The sequence below is a fragment of the Salvelinus alpinus genome, chromosome 4 (genome assembly GCF_045679555.1).
Source record: "Salvelinus alpinus chromosome 4, SLU_Salpinus.1, whole genome shotgun sequence".
In the NCBI taxonomy this organism is placed as follows: domain Eukaryota; kingdom Metazoa; phylum Chordata; class Actinopteri; order Salmoniformes; family Salmonidae; genus Salvelinus; species Salvelinus alpinus.
This window is the reverse complement of record NC_092089.1, coordinates 94,031,638-94,054,713: the sequence shown is the minus strand read 5'-3', so window position 1 is coordinate 94,054,713 and position 23,076 is coordinate 94,031,638. Positions and strand designations below refer to the sequence as shown.

The window sequence follows — 23,076 nt, the reverse complement described above, 5'->3', positions numbered from 1 at the left end:
TCTCACCTCACCTCTCCATCAGTCTCTCTCTGGGTTATTAACAGCTTCTACAACATGCCTGGTTTCATCTGCTGCTCTGTGTGTGTGTGTGTGTGTGCGTGCGTCCGATTTAATCGGACGATTTTTATATATATATTTGTAATAATGACAATTACAACAATACTAAATGAACAATAAACACTTTTATTTTAACTTAATATAATACATAAATAAAATAAATGTAGTCTCAAATAAATAATAAAACATGTTCAATTTGGTTTAAATAATGCAAAAACAGTGTTGTAGAAGTGCAATATGTGCCATGTAAAAAAAGCTAACGTTTAAGTTCCTTGCTCAGGACATGAGAACATATGAAAGCTGGTGCTTCCTTTTAACATGAGTTGTCAATATTACCAGTTTTTCCCAGTTGCCACCTGAGACAGACAGAGGAAGCTGAGTTGAAAATATGATTTAGCTCTTTACACTGATCTATAGAGGAAAATAACATTATACTGATCTATAGAGGGAAATAACATTATACTGATCGATAGAGGAAAATAACATTACACTGATCTATAGAGGAAAATAACATTACACTGATCTATAGAGGAAAATAACAGTACACTGATCTATAGAGGAAAATAACAGTACACTGATCTATAGAGGAAAATAACAGTACACTGATCTATAGAGGAAAATAACAGTACACTGATCTATAGAGGAAAATAACAGTACACTGATCTATAGAGGAAAATAACAGTACACTGATCTATAGAGGAAAATAACATTACACTGATCTATAGAGGAAAATAACATTACACTGATCTATAGAGGAAAATAACATTACACTGATCTATAGAGGAAAATAACATTACACTGATCTATAGAGGAAATAACATTACACTGATCTATAGAGGAAAATAACATTACACTGATCTATAGAGGAAAATAACATTACACTGATCTATAGAGGAAAATAACATTACACTGATCTATAGAGGAAAATAACAGTACACTGATCTATAGAGGAAAATAACAGTACACTGATCTATAGAGGAAAATAACAGTACACTGATCTATAGAGGAAAATAACAGTACACTGATCTATAGAGGAAAATAACAGTACACTGATCTATAGAGGAAAATAACAGTACACTGATCTATAGAGGAACCTCACATTACATGCAGCTTAGGCCATCTCTCTTTATCTCTCACACACACATACACACGCATTATTTCAAATACACATTCTCCATCTCATCTCTCTCTGACCTGTTCACCGGACGTGCTACCTGTCCCAGACCTGCTGTTTTCAAATCTCTAGAGACAGCAGGAGCGGTAGAGATACTCTTAATGATCGGCTATGAAAAGCCAACTGACATTTACTCCTGAGGTGCTGACTTGCTGCACCCTCGACAACTACTGTGATTATTATTATTTGACCATGCTGGTCATTTATGAACATTTGAACATCTTAGCCATTCTGTTATAATCTCCACCCGGCACAGCCAGAAGAGGACTGGCCACCCCTCATAGCCTGGTTCCTCTCTAGGTTTCTTCCTAGAGAGGTTCCTCTCTAGGTTTCTTCCTAGGATTTGGCCTTTCTAGGGAGTTTTTCCTAGCCACTGTGCTTCTACACCTGCATTGCTTGCTGTTTGGGGTTTTAGGCTGGGCTTCTGTACAGGACTTTGTGACATCAGCTGATGTAAGAAGGGCTATATAAATACATTTGATTTGATTCCTCTCTCCATCTCTCTCTCTGACAGCTCCTCACCTGCCTCACCCTCTCTGTATAATGTGTTTAGGTGACCCAGAGGGATTGTTGTGCTAATTACTGTAGGAAGGCAGAGCTCATGCTATGTCCCAAATGGCACGCTTTTCCCAACATAGCGTCCTACTTTTCCCAACATAGCGTCCTACTTTTGACTAGAGCCCTATGGGTCCTAGTTCACTACCTAGGAATAGGGTGACATTTGGGAGGAATCCTCAGTGTAGAAGCTGTTGAATAGAGGGCCGTTATGAGAACCATCATTATTATCCCACTGTTAGGCTATCATTAAGTAGGAGACCACTGGTGACCACTGTTAACTGACGATTAGGATGATGAGCTATCTTTACTAGATGTTCACATTCAAATAATTTACTTCATCTTCCTCAGCCCCCCTCTCTCACCACCCCCCTCTCTCTCTCACCCCCCCCTCTCTCTCTCTCTCTCTCACCCCCCCTCTCTCTCTCTCTCTCTCACACCCCTCTCTCTCTTTCTCACCCTCTCTCTCTCTCTCTCACCATCTCTCTCGCTCCCCCCTCCCCCCCTCTCTCTCTCACACACACACCCCTCTCTCTCTCTCTCACCCCCCCTCTCTCTCTCTCACACACACACACCCCCTCTCTCTCTCACACCCCTCTCTCTCTTTCTCACCCTCTCTCTCTCTCTCTCTCTCACACCATCTCTCTCGCTCTCCCCCCCTCCCCTTCTCTATCTCTCTTCCTCTCTCTCTTCCTCTCTCAATTCAATTTTCAATTCAATAGACTGGCAAGTTAAATTACTTACATTGTCAAAGTATACATATAACAAAAATGATGGGACCAACATCAATAATAATAGTAGTAGTGGAAAGGGTATTACCATTAACAACAACTACAGCAACTATATTAATGAGAATAATAATACATTAAAGCAGTAGTAGTAGACCAGTCTCAACATGACTGAGAAGACACATGACATGGTATGAAAGCCACATGACATGGTATGAAAAGCCACATGACATGGTATGAAAAGCCACATGACATGGTATGAAAAGCCACATGACATGGTATGAAAAGACACATGACATGGTATGAAAGCCACATGACATGGTATGAAAAGCCACATGACATGGTATGAAAGCCACATGACATGGTATGAAAAGCCACATGACATGGTATGAAAGCCACATGACATGGTATGAAAAGCCACATGACATGGTATGAAAAGCCACATGACATGGTATGAAAGCCACATGACATGGTATGAAAAGCCACATGACATGGTATGAAAACCTAAACAAAATGGGAAATATTATTGACACATTACATTACACTGTCCCTCAGGTTGTGGCTGGAGGACACATATTTGACTGCCAAAACTTCACATTTTGGCTTTTCACCCAATACATATATTTTATAGTTTCAAATTCTTTGTACCGAATGATAATTTTGGGAAAGAAAGATTGTCTTGGGTCTGAGTATTTGTCACAGTGTAATAGGAAATGCAGCTATGTCTCTACCTCTCCCCGGGGTCAGAGTGAGCACAGCCTGTCCTCTCTGGGCAGCCAGGTTTGACTGTGACAAACGGTCTCTATAGCCAGACTGTGCTCACTGAGTCTGTACCTAGTCAGTGTTTTCCTCAGTTTTTCTATCAGTCAGATAGTCTGCCACAATGTACTGTCTGTTTAGAGCCAAATAGCATTGACGTTTACTTAGATGTTTTGTGGTGTCTTTGCAACCACCAAGGTGATATATTTTTATTTTTGCTTTGTGATGGTTTGGTTGGGCCAGATTTTCTCAGGCTCTATGGGGTTGGTTTGGGTTAGTGAACTGAGCCTCAGAACCAGCTGACTGAGGGGACTCTTCTCTTGTGTCATCTCTTGACATTGTAGGGCTGTACGCAGCTCCAGGTCATCTGCGTACAGCAGACACTTGATTTCAGTGTTGTGTAGGGTGAGACCAGGTGCTGCAGATTCTTCTCATGTGTTTGCCAATTCATTAATGTAGATGTTAAATTGTGTTGGACTTATTGTCAGCCCTGTTTCACTCCACGTCCCTGAGAGAATAAGTATGTTTGCCAATTTTAGCCGCACATTTGTTTTTAGTGTACATTGATTTAATAACATCATATGTTTTCCTTCCAATGCCACTTTCTATTAGTCTATAAAAATACCTTTGTGCCAAATTGAATCAAATGCTTTATTGAAGTCTACAAATCATGAGTTGTGCCTTTGGTTTACTTGTTTGTCAATTAGAGTGTAGAGGGTGTTAATGTGGTTTGTTGACTGAAATCCCATCCTGCTTCCTCTCAGGACGTTGTATTCATAAAGGAAATGACGTAGTCTGCTATTTATGATACTGCAGAGAATTTTCCTCTATTTGCTGTTAACACAAATTCCTCTAATTATTCCTCTAATTATTTTGGGCAAATTTGTCTCCACTTTTTTAGATTGGTGTGATCAATCCTGGGAGAATACCTGCAGTGATAATGTTGAAGAGTTTGTGTATAGCCAATTTGAATTTGTTGTCTGTATATTTGATCATTTCATTTACAATACCATTCAGCACCACAGGCCTTTTTGGGTTGCAGAGTGCATAGTTTTTCTACTGTAATTGGGGTATCCACAGGATTCTGATCGTCTTTGACTGCTGATTCAAGTATTTGTAAATGTTCTTTGTGTATCTTGTTGTTCTGGGCTCTTTGTTATATTGCTGTAGATGTTTGCAAAGTGATTTCTCCACATGTCCAAATTTTGGATAGCCAATTCCTCATGATGAGGTTTGTTTAATTTATTCCAATTCTCCCAGAAGTGGTTTGATTCTATGGATTCCTCAATTACATCCAGCTGATTTCTAATGTGCTGTTCCTTTTTGTTCTTAGGGTGTGTTTGTATTGCTTCAGTGTTTCTCCATATTGAAGGGGTATCTTTTTGTTGTCTGGGTCTGTGTTTTTGATTAGATATATTTCTCAATGACTTTCTTCGATTTTTGCAATAATTATCAAACCATTTTTCATTATCTATTATTTTTGGTTTGCTCTTATGTTTCTTTAGATTAGCCAAGGACGCTAATTTGTCAAATATAAAGTTTATGTTCCAAAAGGCCAAATGTTCACCTTCATTGCTGTAAGAGAATGTTAAGGCTAAAAAGTTGTCCTGGAGAGATTTGTATTTTTTGGCTACTAATTGCTTTTTGGTAGATTTCTGTACTGTTTTCGCTCCATCTATAGGCCTGTTTAGTACCATGTCATTTATTGGGCCGTGATGCTTCATGGTGGGGCTTCGCTCTCCTCAGATACACTGTGATTTTACTGTGGTCTGAGAGAGGTGTTAGTGAGCTGAATGTGAAGGTTCTGAGAGACTCTGGGTTGAGGTCGGTGATAAAGCAGTCTACAAAAATCAATACAAATCAAATTGTATTTGTCACATGTGCCGATTTACAACAGGTGTAGACCTTACAAGGAAGTGTTTACTTACAAGTCCTTAACCAACAATGCTTTTTTTTTTTAAGTAAAAAATTGAAAATAAAAGTAACATATAATTAAACAGCAGCAGTAACAATAGTGAGGCTAAATACAGGGGGCACCAGTAGAGTCAATGTGCGGGGGCACCGGTTAGTCAAGGTAATTTAGGTAATATATACATGTAGGTAGAGTTAAAGTGACTATGCATATATAATAAACAGAGAGTAGCAGCAGCGTAAAAGAGGGGTCTGGGTAGCCATTTGATTAGCTGTTCATGAGTCTTATGGCTTGGGGGTAGACGCTGTTAAAAAGCCTTTTGGACCTAGACTTGGCGCTTCGGTACCGCTTGCCGTGTGGTAACAGAGAGAACAGTCTATGACTAAGATAACTGGAGTCTTTGACAATTGTTAGTGCCTTCCTCTGACACCGCCTGGTATAGAGGTCCTGGATGGCAGGAAGCTTGGCCCTGGTGATGTACTGGGCCGTACACACTACCCTCTGTAATGCCTTGTGGTCGGAGGCCGAGCAGTTGCCATACCAGGCAGTGATGCAACCAGTCAGGATGCTCTCGATTGTGCAGCTGTAGAACCTTTTGAGGATCTGACGACCCATGCCAAATCTTTTCAGTCTCCTGAGGGGGAATATGCTTTGTCGTTCCCTCTTCACGACTGTCTCAGTGTGTTTGGACCATTCTAGTTTGTTGTTGACGTGGACACCAAGGAACTTGAAGCGCTCAACCTGCTCCACTTCAGTCCCGTCAATGAGAATGGGGGCGTGCTCGGTCATCCTTTTCCTGTAGTCCACAATCATCTCCTTTGTCTTGATCACGTTGAGGGAGAGGTTGTTGTCATCGTTGTTGGGGATCAGGCCTACCACTGTTGTGTCATCGGCAAACTTGATGATGGTGTTGGAGTCGAACCTGGCCATGCTGTCATGGAAGGGACTGAGCACACACCCCTGAGGGTCCCCTGTATTGAGGATCAGCGTGGCGGATGTGTTGTTACCTAAAGTACTGCTGTCAAGGGATGAGCTGTAGGTGTACAGTTGAAGTCGGATGTTTACATACACCTTAGCCAAATACATTAAAACTCAGTTTTTCACAATTCTTGACATTTAATCCAAGTAAAGATTCACTGTCTTAGGTCAGTTAGGATCCCCACCTTACTTGAAGAATGTGAAATGTCAGCAAAGCATCCCCACAACATGATGCTGCCACCCTCGTGCTTCACGGTTGGGATGGTGTTCTTCGGCCTGCAATTATCCTCCTTTTTCATCCAAACATAACAATGGTCATTATGGCCAAACAGTTCTATTTTTGTTTCATCAGACCAGAGGACATTTCTCCAAAAAGTACGATCTTTGTCCCCATGTGCAGTTGAAAACCGTGGTCTGGCTTTTTTATGGCGGTTTTGGAGCAGTGGCTTTTTCCTTGCTGAGTGGCCTTTCAGGTTATGTCGATATAGGACTCGTTTTACTGTGGATATAGATACTTTTGTACCTGTTTTCCTCCAGCATCTTCACAAGGTCCTTTGCTGTTGTTCTGGGATTGATTTGCACTTTTACACACCAAAGTACGTTAATCTCTAGGAGACAGAACGCGTCTCCTTACTGAGCGGTCTGACGGCTGCGTGGTCTCATGTTGTTTATACTTGCGTACTATTGTTTGTACTGATGAACGTGGTACCTTCAGGCGTTTGGAAATTGCTCCCAAGGATGAACCAGACTTGTGGAGGTCTACAATTTTTTTTCTGAGGTCTTGGCTGATTTCTTTTGATTTTACCATGATGTCAAGCAAAGAGGCAATGCGTTTGAAGGTAGGCCTTGAAATACATCCACAGGTACACCTCAAATTGGCTCAAATTATGTCAATTAGCCTATCAGAAGCTTCTAAAGCCATGACATAATTTTCTGGATTTTTCCAAGCTGTTTAAAGGCACAGTCAACTTAGTGTATGTAAACTTCGGACCCACTGGAATTGTGAAACAGTGAATTATAAGTGAACAATTGTAAACAATTGTTGGAAAAATTACTTGTGTCATGCGCAGAGTAGATGTCCTAACCGACTTGCCAAAACTATAGTTTGTTAACAAGACATTTGTGGAGTGGTTGAAAAACAAGTTTTAATGACTCCAACCTAAGTGCATGTAAACTTCCGACATCAACTGTACCTACCAAAATAGTCCCCTCTTAGTCTGACATTGACTATGTACAGATCTAGTGTTCAACATAGCTTCAGGAGCTGTACTCCATTTTTGTTTTTCACTTTGTCATAGTTCTTTCTGGGGGGGTATGTGGGAAGGGAAAGGTTGTTGCTTCCTGGTAGGTGACTGTTAATAGTGTCTAGTTCTTCTGCTGTTCTAGCATTCAGGTCTCCACAGACCAGTACGTTGCCTTGGGCCTGAAAGTGACTAATCTCCCCCTCTAGAATGGAGAAACTCTCTTCATTGAAATAGGGTGACTCTGACGGGGGAATGTATGAGGCACAGAGGAAGACGTTTTTATCTGTTAAGATAGCCTCCTTGTAGATTTTTAACCAGATTAAGAATGGTCCTGTTTTGATCAATTTGATTGAATGAGTTAGTTCAGATTTATACCATATTAGCATTCCCACTGAGTCTCTGCCCTGTTTGATTCCTTTTAATTTAGTGGATGGTATGATTATCTCCCTGTAACCTAGTGGACAGCCAGTGGAAACATCACCTCTGCACCATGTTTCCTGTAGTACTACAATATCAACATCATCAATTTATTTCAGGAAGTCTGGGTTTCTGCTCTTTAGCCCAAGAGCAGAGGACTTCAAATCCTTGTAAATTCCAACATGCAACGTAAAAAGATTTCATAACTGTTTTTTCTTTACTCTTATTATGCAAATGTGATTTGTTTATCATTGAAGATAGCATTTGTGTCATGCCACTTGGGTGGATGTAGTGTGAGAAGAGTGGAGTTATTGTGCTCATCTTACCGTGACCCCCGGCCTATCACATTTGAGCTTAGTAGACTAATGTCACTTATTTCGTTAATGGGGGCTGGGCCAGTTGCTCCTCTCACAGTATATGCGAAGCTCGGCCTGTCAGGCTGGGGCTCCTCCAGGTGTGGGTGTGCGGTGGGGGGCAGGAGGACACTGGTGGTGTCCTTTGCTCTCTCCTTAATGGTCTGAAAGTCTGTTTCAAACAGCCTAAGGTTACCTTGCACCATGACAGTCCCAGTCTTGTAGAGGTTGATTGTTATCATGGTGCTGTCAGGGTCGTCTGTCTCTTTTGACTTTCAGCTTCCACCCATTACAGCTTCCCTCTGTCTTTATAGATGGGTAGTGAGAGCAGACTGCTGAGCGCCAAGCATTTGGCTGGTCAGTGAGAAAGATGAGATTACTCACATCACCGTTTTTGAGGTCCGACAAAAAGGGTTTCTGGCCTCCCCTTTAGTAGTTTCTGTTTAAAGCTTTCCTCGTTGTGCCATTTTTGGCCTCTTGACAGTAGAGAATGGACTCAGAAGATATGTTTAATGTTATAGTCCTTGCTCCTTTTTGGTTTACTCAGTTTGGTCATTAAAGTTTTGAGAATGACACAAATATAAATTTTCACAAAGTCTGCTGCCTCAGTTTGTATGATGGCAATTTGCATATACTCCAGAATGGTATGAAGAGTGATCAGATGAATTGCAATTAATTGCAAAGTCCCTCTTTGCCATGCAAATGAACTGAATCCCCAAAAAACATTTCCACTGCATTTCAGCCCTGCCACAAAAGGACCAGCTGACATCATGTCAGTGATTCTCTCGTTAACACAGGTGTGAGTGTTGACAAGGACAAGGCTGGAGATCACTCCAGTTTGAATAACAGACTGGAAGCTTCAAAAGGAGGGTGATGCTTGGAATTATTGTTCTTCCTCTGTCACTCATGGTTACCTGCAAGGAAACACATGCTATCATCATTGCTTTGCACAAAAAGGGCTTCACAGGCAAGGATATTGCTGATAGTAAGATTGCACCTAAATCAACCATTTATCGGATCATCAAGAACTTCAAGGAGAGCGGTTCAATTGTTGTGAAGAAAGCTTCAGGGCGCCCAAGAAAGTCCAGCAAGCGTCAGGACCGTCTCCTAAAGTCTATTCATCTGCGAGATTCGGGGCACCACCAGTACAGAGCTTGCTCAGGAATGGCAGCAGGCAGGTGTGAGTGCATCTGCACGCACAGTGAGGCGAAGACTTTTGGAGGATGGCCTGGTGTCAAGAAGGGCAGCAAAGAAGCCACTTATCTCCAGGAAAAACATCAGGGACAGACTAATATTCTGCAAAAGGTACAGGGATTGGACTGCTGAGGACTGGGGTAAAGTAATTTTCTCTGATGAATCCCCTTTCCAATTGTTTGGGGCATCCGGAAAAAAGCATGTCCGGAGAGGACAAGGTGAGCTCTACCATCAGTCCTGTGTCATGCCAACAGTAAAGCATCCTGAGACCTTTCATGTGTGGGATTGCTTCACAGCCAAGGGAGTGGGCTCACTCACAATTGTGCCTAAAAACACAGCCATGAATAAAGAATGGTACCAACACATCCTCCGAGAGCAACTTCTCTCAACCATCCAGGAACAGTTTGGTGACGAACAATGCCTTTTCCAGCATGATGGAGCACCTTGCCATAAGGCAATAGTGATAACTAAGTGGCTTGGGGAACAAAACATCGATATTTTGGGTCCATGGCCAGGAAACTCCCCAGACCTTAATCCCATTGAGAACTTGTGGTCAATCCTCAAGAGGCGGGTGTACAAACAAAAACCCACAAATTCTGACAAACTCCAAGCATAGATTATGCAAGAATGGGCTGCCATCAGTCAGGATGTGGCCCAGAAGTTAATTGACAGTATGCCAGGGAGGATTGCAGAGGTCTTGAAGAAGAAGGGTCAACACTGCAAATATTGACTCTTTGCATCAACTTCATGTAATTGTCAATAAAAGCCTTTGACACTTATGAAATGCTTGTAATTCTACTTCAGTATTCCATAGTAACATCTGATAAAAATATCTAAGGACACTGAAGCAGCAAATTTTGTGGAAATTAATATTTGTGTCATTCTCAACTTTTGGCCACGACTGTAGTTGTGTTAACTTCCCTTGTTAAAATTTTCTGGCTAGCTTGTTAGCCTGCTAGCTAGGTTTTTGTTGTGTAGCTAGCTAGCTAGGTTTTTGTTGTCTAGCTAGCTAGCGAGAGTCAAAACTTCTTATAGAGTTGTAGAGTTGTTGTTCATCACTTGTCTTGAATTATTTTTAGATTTGAGTATTTATCTCATCTTAAAAACAATAAAAACAGAGAATTGAATCTCTCTCTCTGTGTCTCTCTCTGTGTCTCTCTCTCGCTCTTTTTCTTGGTCTCTCTCTCTCTCTGTGTCTCTGTCTCTCTCTCTCTCTCTGTGTCTCTCTCTCTCTGTGTGTCTCTCTCTGTGTCTCTCTCTGTGTCTCTCTTTCTCGGTCTCTCTCTCTGTCTCTCTCTCTCTGTCTCTCTGTGTGTCTCTCTCTGTGTCGCTCTCTTTCTCTCTCTCTCTGTGTCTCTCTCTGTGTCTCTCTCTGTGTCTCTCTCTTTCTCGGTCTCTCTCTCTGTCTCTCTGTGTGTCTCTCTCTGTGTCGCTCTCTTTGTCTCGCTCTCTTTCTCTCTCTCTCTGTGTCTCTCTCTCTCTCTCGCTCTTTTTCTTGGTCTCTCTCTCTGTGTCTCTGTCTCTCTCTCTCTCTCTCTCTCTCTCTCTCTCTCTCTCTCTCTCTCTCTCTCTCTGTGTCTCTCTCTCTCTGTGTCTCTCTCTCTGTGTCTCTCTGTGTGTCTCTCTCTGTGTCGCTCTCTTTCTCTCTCTCTCTCTCTCTCTCCAGGCAGGGGGGAAGCACTACCACCCTACCTGTGCCCGCTGTGCCCGATGTCACATGATGTTCACAGAGGGAGAAGAAATGTACCTGCATGGTAAAACACACACACACACACACACACACACACACACACACACACACACACAGCATCACTGACTTATAAAACTCACAAGGACTCTGGTCTCTCTTTCTCTCTCCCTCTCTGTCAGGTGGTGAAGTGTGGCATCCTTTGTGTAAGCAGGCAGCCAGAGCAGAGAGACGACTCAGGGTGAGACAAACACAGATATCACTCTACAGATCACAGATATCACTCTACAGAACACATATATCACTCTACAGAACACAGATATCACTCTACAGAACACATATATCACTCTACAGAACACAGATATCACTCTACTCTACAGATCACAAATATCACTCTACTGAACACAGATATCCCTCTACTCTACAGATCACAAATATCACTCTACTCTACAGAACACAAATATCACTATACTCTACAGAACACAGATATCACTCTACTCTACTGAACACAGATATCACTCTACTCTACTGAACACAGATATCACTCTACTTTACAGAACAAAGATATCACTCTACTCTACAGAACACAGATATCACTCTACTCTACAGGACACAAATATCACTCTACTCTACAGAACACAGATATCACTCTACTCTACTGAACACAGCTATCACTCTACTCTACTGAACACAGATATCACTCTACTTTACAGAACACAGATAGCACTCCACTCTACTGAACACAGATATCACTCTACTCTACTGAACACAGATATCACTCTACTTTACAGAACACAGATATCACTCTACTCTACAGAACACAGATATCACTCCACTCTACAGTACACAGATATCACTCCACTCTACAGAACACAGATATCACTCTACTCTACAGAACACAGATATCACTCTACAGAACACAGATATCACTCCACTCTACAGATAACAAATATCACTCTACTCTACAGAACACAGATATCACTCTACAGATCACAGATATCACTCTACTCTACAGATCACAGATATCACTCTACTCTACAGATCACAGATATCACTCTACTATACAGAACTCAGATATCACTCTACTCTACAGAACACAGATATCACTCTACTCTACAGAACACAGATATCACTCTACTCTACAGAACACAGATATTACTCTACTCTACAGAATACAGATATCACTCTACTCTACAGAACACAGATATCACTCCACTCTACAGAACACAGATATCACTCTACTGAACACAGATATCACTCCACTCTACAGAACACAGATATCACTCTACTCTACAGAACACAGATATCACTCTACTCTACAGAACACAGATATTACTCTACTCTACAGAATACAGATATCACTCTACTCTACAGAACACAGATATCACTCCACTCTACAGAACACAGATATCACTCTACTGAACACAGATATCACTCCACTCTACAGAACACAGATATCACTCTACTCTACAGATCACAAATATCACTCTACTCTACAGAACACAGATATCACTCTACTCTACAGAACACAGATATCACTCTACTATAAGAACATTTCGAAGATAAATACACAATGCAGAGACAGAGGACGAGAGGTCAATACAGTACTAACGATCAAGGGATTGAGTTTTTCTGTAATAGGGAATTATCAATGGAAATAGTTGGTTTTCAGTTCAACATCTGTTAGGAATGTCAGTCCTGAACTCATAGCTACGTGTGGCACGTTCTCATTGGTCCAACCTGAAACAGGATACTTTGGCCATTGGCCCAGTTTTATTGCAAGGGATTATAATTGGTCAACCACAGGCTAGTGCTGGGTTATACACTACATGCTGTCCCTCTGCTCAGGAGAGCATAACTGAGGACAGGGGAGCATGAACATCTACTATCTACTTCCAAGCATGATTTGTCCTATTTGAATACATCTATTTTCCTCCCCCTGATTTGCTTTGGGGTCTGTGTTATTGAAGAATAACATAATCTGCTAACACTACAGAACACAGATATCACCCTACTCTATAGAACACAGATATATCTCTACTCTACAGAACACAGATATCACCCTACTCTACAGAACACAGATATACCTCTACTCTACAGATCACAAATATCACTCTACTCTACAGAACTCAGATATCACCCTGCTCTAGAGAACACTGATATATCTCTACTCTACAGAACCCAGATATCATTCTACAGAACACAGCTATCACTCTACTTTACAGAACACAGCTATCACTCTATTCTACAGAACACAGCTATCACTCTACTCTACAGAACACAGCTATCACTCTACTCTACAGATCACAAATATCACTCTACAGATTACAAATATCACTCTACTCTACAGATCACATATATCACTCTACTCTACAGATCACAGATATCACTCTACTCTACAGAACACAAATATCACTCTACTCTACAGAACTCAGATATCACTCTACTCTACAGAACTCAGATATCACTCTACAGAACAAAGATATCACTCTACTCTAAAGAAACAAAGATATCACTCTACAGAACACAGATATCACTCTACAGAACACAGATATCACTCTATAGAACACAGATATCACTCTACTCTACAGAACACAGATATCACTCTACTCTACAGAACACAGATATCACTCTACAGAATACAGATATCACTCTACTCTACAGATCACAGATATCACTCTACAGAACACAGATATCACCCTACTCTACAGAACACAGATATATCTCTACTCTACAGAACACAGATATCACCCTACTCTACAGAACACAGATATACTTCTACTCTACAGATCACAAATATCACTCTACTCTACAGAACTCAGATATCACCCTGCTCTAGAGAACACCGATATATCTCTACTCTACAGAACACAGATATCACTCTACTCTACAGAACACAGCTATCACTCTACTCTACAGAACACAGCTATCACTCTACTCTACAGAACACAGCTATCACTCTACTCTACAGATCACAAATATCACTCTACAGATCACAAATATCACTCTACTCTACAGATCACAGATATCACTCTACTCTACAGATCATAGATATCACTCTACTCTACAGAACACAAATATCACTCTACTCTACAGAACTCAGATATCACTCTACAGAACAAAGATATCACTCTACTCTACAGAACAAAGATATCACTCTACAGAACACAGATATCACTCTACTCTACAGAACACAGATATCACTCTACAGAACACAGATATCACTCTACTCTACAGATCACAGTTATCACTCTACTCTACAGAACACAGCTATCACTCTACTCTACAGAACACAGCTATCACTCTACTCTACAGATCACAAATATCACTCTACAGATTACAAATATCACTCTACTCTACAGATCACAGATATCACTCTACTCTACAGATCACAGATATCACTCTACTCTACAGATCACAGATATCACTCTACTCTACAGAACACAAATATCACTCTACTCTACAGAACTCAGATATCACTCTACTCTACAGAACTCAGATATCACTCTACAGAACAAAGATATCACTCTACTCTACAGAACAAAGATATCACTCTACAGAACACAGATATCACTCTACAGAACACAGATATCACTCTACAGAACACAGATATCACTCTACTCTACAGAACACAGATATCACTCTACAGAACACAGATATCACTCTACAGAACACAGATATCACTCTACTCTACAGAACACAGATATCACTCTACTCTACAGAACACAGCTATCACTCTACTCTACAGATCACACATATCACTCTACAGATCACAAATATCACTCTACTCTACAGATCACAGATATCACTCTACTCTACAGATCATAGATATCACTCTACTCTACAGAACACAAATATCACTCTACTCTACAGAACTCAGATATCACTTTACTCTACAGAACTCAGATGTCACTCTACAGAACAAAGATATCACTCTACTCTACAGAACAAAGATATCACTCTACAGAACACAGATATCACTCTACTCTACAGAACACAGATATCACTCTACAGAACACAGATATCACTCTACTCTACAGATCACAGATATCACTCTACTCTACAGATCACAGATATCACTCTACAGAACACAGATATCACTCTACTCTACAGATCACAGATTTCACTCTACTATACAGAACTCAGATATCACTCTACTCTACAGAACACAGATATCACTCTACAGAACACAGATATCACTCTACTCTACAGAACACAGATATCACTCCACTCTACAGAACACAAATATCACTCTACAGAACACAGATATCATTCTACAGAACACAGATATCACCCTACAGAACACAGATATCACCCTACAGAACACATATATCATTCTACAGAACACAGATATCACTCTACAGAACACAGATATCACTCTACTCTACAGAACACAGCTATCACTCTACTCTACAGAACACAGTTATCACTCTACTCTACAGATCACAAATATCACTCTACAGATCACAAATATCACTCTACTATACAGATCACAGATATCACTCTACTCTACAGAACACATATCACTCTACCCTACTGAACAAAATATATCACTCTACTCTACAGAGCTCAGATATCACTCTACTCTACAGAACACAGATATCACTCTACAGAACAAAGATATCACTCTACAGAACACAGATATCACTCACCTCTACAGAACACAAATATCACTCTACAGAACAAAGATATCACTCTACTCTACAGAACAAAGATATCACTCTACAGAACACAGATATCACTCTACTCTACAGAACACAGATATCACTCTACAGAACACAGATATCACTCTACAGAACACAGATATCACTCTACAGAACACAGCAATCACTCTACTCTACAGATCACAGATATCACTCTACTCTACAGATCACAGATATCACTCTACTCTACAGATCACAGATATCACTCTACTCTAAAGAACACAGATATCACTCTACTATACAGAACTCAGATATCACTCTACTCTACAGAACACAGATATCACTCTACTCTACAGAACACAGATATCACTCTACTCTACAGAACACAGATATCACTCTACTCTACAGAACACAGATATCACTCTACTCTACAGAACACAGATATCACTCCACTCTACAGAACTCAGATATCACTTTACTCTACAGAACTCAGATATCACTCTACAGAACAAAGATATCACTCTACTCTACAGAACAAAGATATCACTCTACAGAACACAGATATCACTCTACTCTACAGAACACAGATATCACTCTACTCTACAGAACACAGATATCACTCTACAGAACACAGATATCACTCTACTCTACAGATCACAGATATCACTCTACTCTACAGATCACAGATATCACTCTACAGAACACAGATATCACTCTACTCTACAGATCACAGATTTCACTCTACTATACAGAACTCAGATATCACTCTACTCTACAGAACACAGATATCACTCTACAGAACACAGATATCACTCTACTCTACAGAACACAGATATCACTCCACTCTACAGAACACAAATATCACTCTACAGAACACAGATATCATTCTACAGAACACAGATATCACCCTACAGAACACAGATATCACCCTACAGAACACAGATATCATTCTACAGAACACAGATATCACTCTACAGAACACAGATATCACTCTACTCTACAGAACACAGCTATCACTCTACTCTACAGAACACAGCTATCACTCTACTCTACAGATCACAAATATCACTCTACAGATCACAAATATCACTCTACTATACAGATCACAGATATCACTCTACTCTACAGAACACATATCACTCTACCCTACTGAACAAAATATATCACTCTACTCTACAGAGCTCAGATATCACTCTACTCTACAGAACACAGATATCACTCTACAGAACAAAGATATCACTCTACAGAACACAGATATCACTCACCTCTACAGAACACAAATATCACTCTACAGAACAAAGATATCACTCTACTCTACAGAACAAAGATATCACTCTACAGAACACAGATATCACTCTACTCTACAGAACACAGATATCACTCTACAGAACACAGATATCACTCTACAGAACACAGATATCACTCTACAGAACACAGATATCACTCTACAGAACACAGATATCACTCTACTCTACAGATCACAGATATCACTCTACTCTACAGATCACAGATATCACTCTACAGATCACAGATATCACTCTACTCTAAAGAACACAGATATCACTCTACTATACAGAACTCAGATATCACTCTACTCTACAGAACACAGATATCACTCTACTCTACAGAACACAGATATCACTCTACTCTACAGCACACAGATATCACTCTACTCTACAGAACACAGATATCACTCTACTCTACAGAACACAGATATCACTCTACTCTACAGAACACAGATATCACTCCACTCTACAGAACACAGATATCACTCTACTCTACAGATCACAAATATCACTCTACTCTACAGAACACAGATATCACTCTACTCTACAGAACACAGATATCACTCTACTATAAGAACATTTCGAAGATAAATACACAATGCAGAGACAGAGGACGAGAGGTCAATACAGTACTAACGATCAAGGGATTGAGTTTTTCTGTAATAGGGAATTATCAATGGAAATAGTTGGTTTTCAGTTCAACATCTGTTAGGAATGTCAGTCCTGAACTCATAGCTACGTGTGGCACGTTCTCATTGGTCCAACCTGAAACAGGATACTTTGGCCATTGGCCCAGTTTTATTGCAAGGGATTATAATTGGTCAACCACAGGCTAGTGCTGGGTTATACACTACATGCTGTCCCTCTGCTCAGGAGAGCATAACTGAGGACAGGGGAGCATGAACATCTACTATCTACTTCCAAGCATGATTTGTCCTATTTAAATACATCTATTTTCCTCCCCCTGATTTGCTTTGGGGTCTGTGTTATTGAAGAATAACATAATCTGCTAACACTACAGAACACAGATATCACTCTACTCTACAGAACACAGATATATCTCTACTCTACAGATCACAAATATCACTCTACTCTACAGAACACAGATATATCTCTACTCTACAGAACACAGATATCACCCTACTCTATAGAACACAGATATATCTCTACTCTACAGATCACAAATATCACTCTACTCTACAGAACTCAGATATCACCCTGCTCTAGAGAACACTGATATATCTCTACTCTACAGAACACAGATATCACCCTACTCTACAGAACACAGATATACCTCTACTCTACAGATCACAAATATCACTCTACTCTACAGAACTCAGATATCACCCTGCTCTAGAGAACACTGATATATCTCTACTCTACAGAACACAAATATCACTCTACAGAACACAGATATCATTCTACAGAACACAGATATCACTCTACAGAACACAGATATCACTCTACTCTACAGAACACAGATATCATTCTACAGAACACAGATATCACTCTACAGAACACAGCTATCACTCTACTCTACCGAACACAGCTATCACTCTACTCTACAGAACACAGCTATCACTCTACTCTACAGAACACAGCTATCACTCTACTCTACAGATCACAAATATCACTCTACAGATCACAAATATCACTCTACTCTACAGATCACAGATATCACTCTACTCTACAGAACACAAATATCACTCTACCCTACAGAACAAAATATATCACTCTACTCTACAGAACTCAGATATCACTCTACTCTACAGAACTCAGATATCACTCTACAGAACAAAGATATCACTCTACTCTACAGAACAAAGATATCACTCTACAGAACACAGATATCACTCTACTCTACAGATCACAAATATCACTCTACAGATCACAGATATCACTCTACTCTACAGAACACAAATATCACTCTACCCTACAGAACAAAATATATCACTCTACTCTACAGAACTCAGATATCACTCTACTCTACAGAACTCAGATATCACTCTACAGAACAAAGATATCACTCTACTCTACAGAACAAAGATATCACTCTACAGAACACAGATATCACTCTACTCTACAGAACACAGATATCACTCTACAGAACACAGATATCACTCTACAGAACATAGATATCACTCTACAGAACATAGATATCACTCTACAGAACATAGATATCACTCTACTCTACAGAAAATAGGTATCACTCTACAGAACATAGATATCACTCTACCCTTCAGAAACATTTCCAACTTCATCTGGAATGAGAAACACTTTGACAGTCGATTTTTTTTTTACCCTCATTCCTCTTGCTTTTCTTTCTTCCCACAGCACAGACGTCTGTCAGAGACCTCCATCTCTCCACCGGGTTCGTCTATTGGCTCTCCCAGCCGCGTCATCTGTGTAAGTAACCAATCACAAGTCAATCTTCCTCTAGCTCCACACAACCTTCAGGGCCCACTAGCTTTGAAAATACAAACCATTTTCTCCTGAAGAATGCACTCACTATCTCAAAGCGTTTGATTGGTGTAGGCATGGGCTAGTGGGAATATCAACCACATATAATTTCCTATCAAATTAATAATTTTTCATATGCGCCAAATACAACAGCTGTACTCTTTACCGTGAAATGCTTACTTACGAGCCCTTCCTGATGTTGCAGAGTTACAAAATTATAATAAAGAGAAAAATGGTACCGCAAGAGGAATAAAATACACAAGAATGGAGCTATATACAGGAAGTACCAGTATCAGATCAATGTGGACCTATATACAGGAAGTACCAGTGCCAGATTAATGTGGACCTATATACAGGAAGTACCAGTATCAGATCAATGTGGAGTTATATACAGGAAGTACCAGTACCAGATCAATGTAGAGCTATATACAGGGAGTACCAGTACCAGATCAATGTAGAGCTATATACAGGAAGTACCAGTACCAGATCAATGTAGAGCTATATACAGGGAGTACCAGTACCAGATCAATGTGGAGCTATATACAGGAAGTACCAGTACCAGATCAATGTAGAGCTTTATACAGGGAGTACCAGTACCAGATCAATGTAGAGCTATAAACAGGAAGTACCAGTACTAGATCAATGTGGAGCTATGTACAGGAAGTACCAATACCAGATCAATGTGGAACTATATACAGGAAGTATCAGTACCAGATCGATGTTGACCTATATACAGGGAGTACCAGTACCAGATCAATGTGGAGCTACATACAGGGAGTACCAGTACCATATCAATTCGGAGCTTTATACAGGGAGTACCAGTACCAGATCAATGTAGAGCTATATACAGGGAGTACCAGTACCAGATCAATGTAGAGTTATATACAGGGAGTACCAGTACCAGATCAATTTGGAGCTTTATACAGGGAGTACCAGTACCAGATCAATGTGGGGCTGTATACAGGGAGTACCAGTACCAAATCAATATGCAGAGGTACGTGGTATTTGAGGTAGATATGTACATGAAGGCAGGGTAAAGGGACTAGGCATCAGGATAGATAATAATAAGGTATTTGAGGTAGATATGTACATGAAGGCAGGGTAAAGGGACTAGGCATCAGGATAGATAATAATAAGGTATTTGAGGTAGATATGTACATGAAGGCAGGGTAAAGTGACTAGACATCAGGATAGATAATAATAAGGTATTTGAGGTAGATATGTACATGAAGGCAGGGTAAAGTGACTAGGCATCAGGATAGATAATAATAAGGTATTTGAGGTAGATATGTACATGAAGGCAGGGTAAAGTGACTAGACATCAGGATAGATAATAATAAGGTATTTGAGGTAGATATGTACATGAAGGCAGGGTAAAGTGACTAGGCATCAGGATAGATAATAATAAGGTATTTGAGGTAGATATGTACATGAAGGCAGGGTAAAGTGACTAGACATCAGGATAGATAATAATAATAAGGTATTTGAGGTAGATATGTACATGAAGGCAGGGTAAAGTGACTAGACATCAGGATAGATAATAATAAGGTATTTGAGGTAGATATGTACATGAAGGCAGGGTAAAGTGACTAGACATCAGGAGAGATAATAATAAGGTATTTGAGGTAGATATGTACATGAAGGCAGGATAAAGTGACTAGACATCAGGAGAGATAATAATAAGGTATTTGAGGTAGATATGTACATGGAGGCAGGATAAAGTGACTAGGCATCAGGATAGATAATAATAAGGTATTTGAGGTAGATATGTACATGAAGGCAGGGTAAAGTGACTAGACATCAGGATAGATAATAATAAGGTATTTGAGGTAGATATGTACATGAAGGCAGGGTAAAGTGACTAGGCATCAGGATAGATAATAATAAGGTATTTGAGGTAGATATGTACATGAAGGCAGGGTAAAGTGACTAGGCATCAGGATAGATAATAATAAGGTATTTGAGGTAGATATGTACATGAAGGCAGGGTAAAGGGACTAGGCATCAGGATAGATAATAATAAGGTATTTGAGGTAGATATGTACATGAAGGCAGGGTAAAGTGACTAGACATCAGGATAGATAATAATAAGAGTAAAATAAAGAACAGTGTAGCAGCAGAAGATGATGAGTGTAAAAGTGTGTGTGTTATATGTGGGTTTGGTGTGAAAGTGTGTAAATGTAACCTTTATTTAACTAGGCAAGTCAGTTAAAAACAAATTCTTATTTACAGTGACAGCCTACCGGGGAACTGCCTTGTTCATGGGCAGAACAAAAGATTTTTGCCTTGTCAGCGCAGGGATTCGATCCAGCAACCTTTTGATTACTGGCCTAACGCTTTAACCACTAGGCTACCTGCCACCCCGAATATATATATAGTGTGTACAAGATAGGGTCAGTGCAGATAGACCGGGTAACCATTCATTCATTATTTAGCAGTCTTATGATGTCTTGGAGCCTGTTGGTCTGATAGCCGATGCTCCGGTACCATTTGCCGGACGGTAGCACAGTGAATAGTCTATGACTTGGGAGTCTTTCTCCATTTTTCAGGTCTTCCTCTGACTCTGCCTGGTATAGAGATCCTGGATGGCAGGGAGCTCGGCCCCAGTGATGTACTGGGCAGTCCGCACCGTCCTCTTTAGTGCTTTGCTGTTGAGGGCGGTGCATTTACCATATCAAGCTGAGATACAGCCAGTCAAAATGCTCTCGATGGTGCAGCTGTAGAACTTTTTGAGGAACCTAGGGCTCAGGCCAAATCTGTTCAGCCTCCTGAGGGGGAAGAGGTGCTGTCGTGCGCTGTTCACAACAGTGCAGGTGTGAATGGACCATGTTAAATCAGTGAAGAGAAGTGAACAGGTGCACTATTTGGGACAAAGGAGAGATAGTTGTGGCATAGTCACTGTCGCCCTGCCCAGTACAGATAGGAGACACCTGCATTCTCCACTCACCCCTGACCCGTGACCTCACCTTACACTGCTGGCTAGGTCCTCTTGTTATGTCTGTTTGTCATATTGGGACACAACCTGTGTTTGTGTGTGTGTGTGCGTGTGTGTTTGTGCGTGTGCGTGTGTGTGTGTGTGTGTGTGTGTGTGTGTGTGTGTGTGTGTGTGTGTGTGTGTGTGTGTGTGTGTGTGTGTGTGTGTGTGTGTGTGTGTGTGTGTGTGTGTGTGTGTGTGTGTGTGTGTGTGTGTGTGTGTGTGTGCTCGCTCTGTTTGGACTACTACTAGTATTTGCTGAGCTGTACTGTACAGTACTGCTGTTGGAAACATTAGCTTTCACATTCATCCACATAAACACATGTAGAGACACACACACAGCCATGCATGAGCATCTTCTGCAGGTGTGTGTGTGTTTTCTGAGCTCTGGCCTCATATTCAATGACCTGCTCAGGGTGATGGATGAGGGGAAAACACAGGGTTTTCTCTCTCTCTCTCTCTCTCTCTCTCTCTTTCTCTTTCTCTCTCTTTCTCTCTCTTTCTCTCTCTCTTCCTCCCCAATGCTTTGTGGAGCTGAAGGTCATGTCAGGGAGTGGCCAGATCCTACAATATATATTCAGCAGTCAGTCACATGTTAACTGTGTTGTGTCAGTGTATGGCTGTCAGCATGCTTTACAGTCTGCAGCACGCAATA

At 40.6% G+C, this 23,076-nt stretch overlaps 1 protein-coding gene across 4 annotated transcripts in view; it reads left to right on the top strand.

Annotated features, from left to right (window-relative positions):
* LOC139574689 (actin-binding LIM protein 3-like) overlaps positions 1–23,076 on the top strand; it is a 98,451-nt gene that overhangs the window by 58,960 nt on the left and 16,415 nt on the right. For all 4 annotated transcript variants that reach the window (XM_071399496.1, XM_071399495.1, XM_071399494.1 and 1 more), the window contains exons 7-9: positions 11,038–11,125; positions 11,241–11,299; positions 19,322–19,393. In XM_071399496.1, coding sequence (XP_071255597.1) covers positions 11,038–11,125; positions 11,241–11,299; positions 19,322–19,393 — 219 coding nt within the window. The remainder of the gene's footprint in view (positions 1–11,037; positions 11,126–11,240; positions 11,300–19,321; positions 19,394–23,076) is intronic.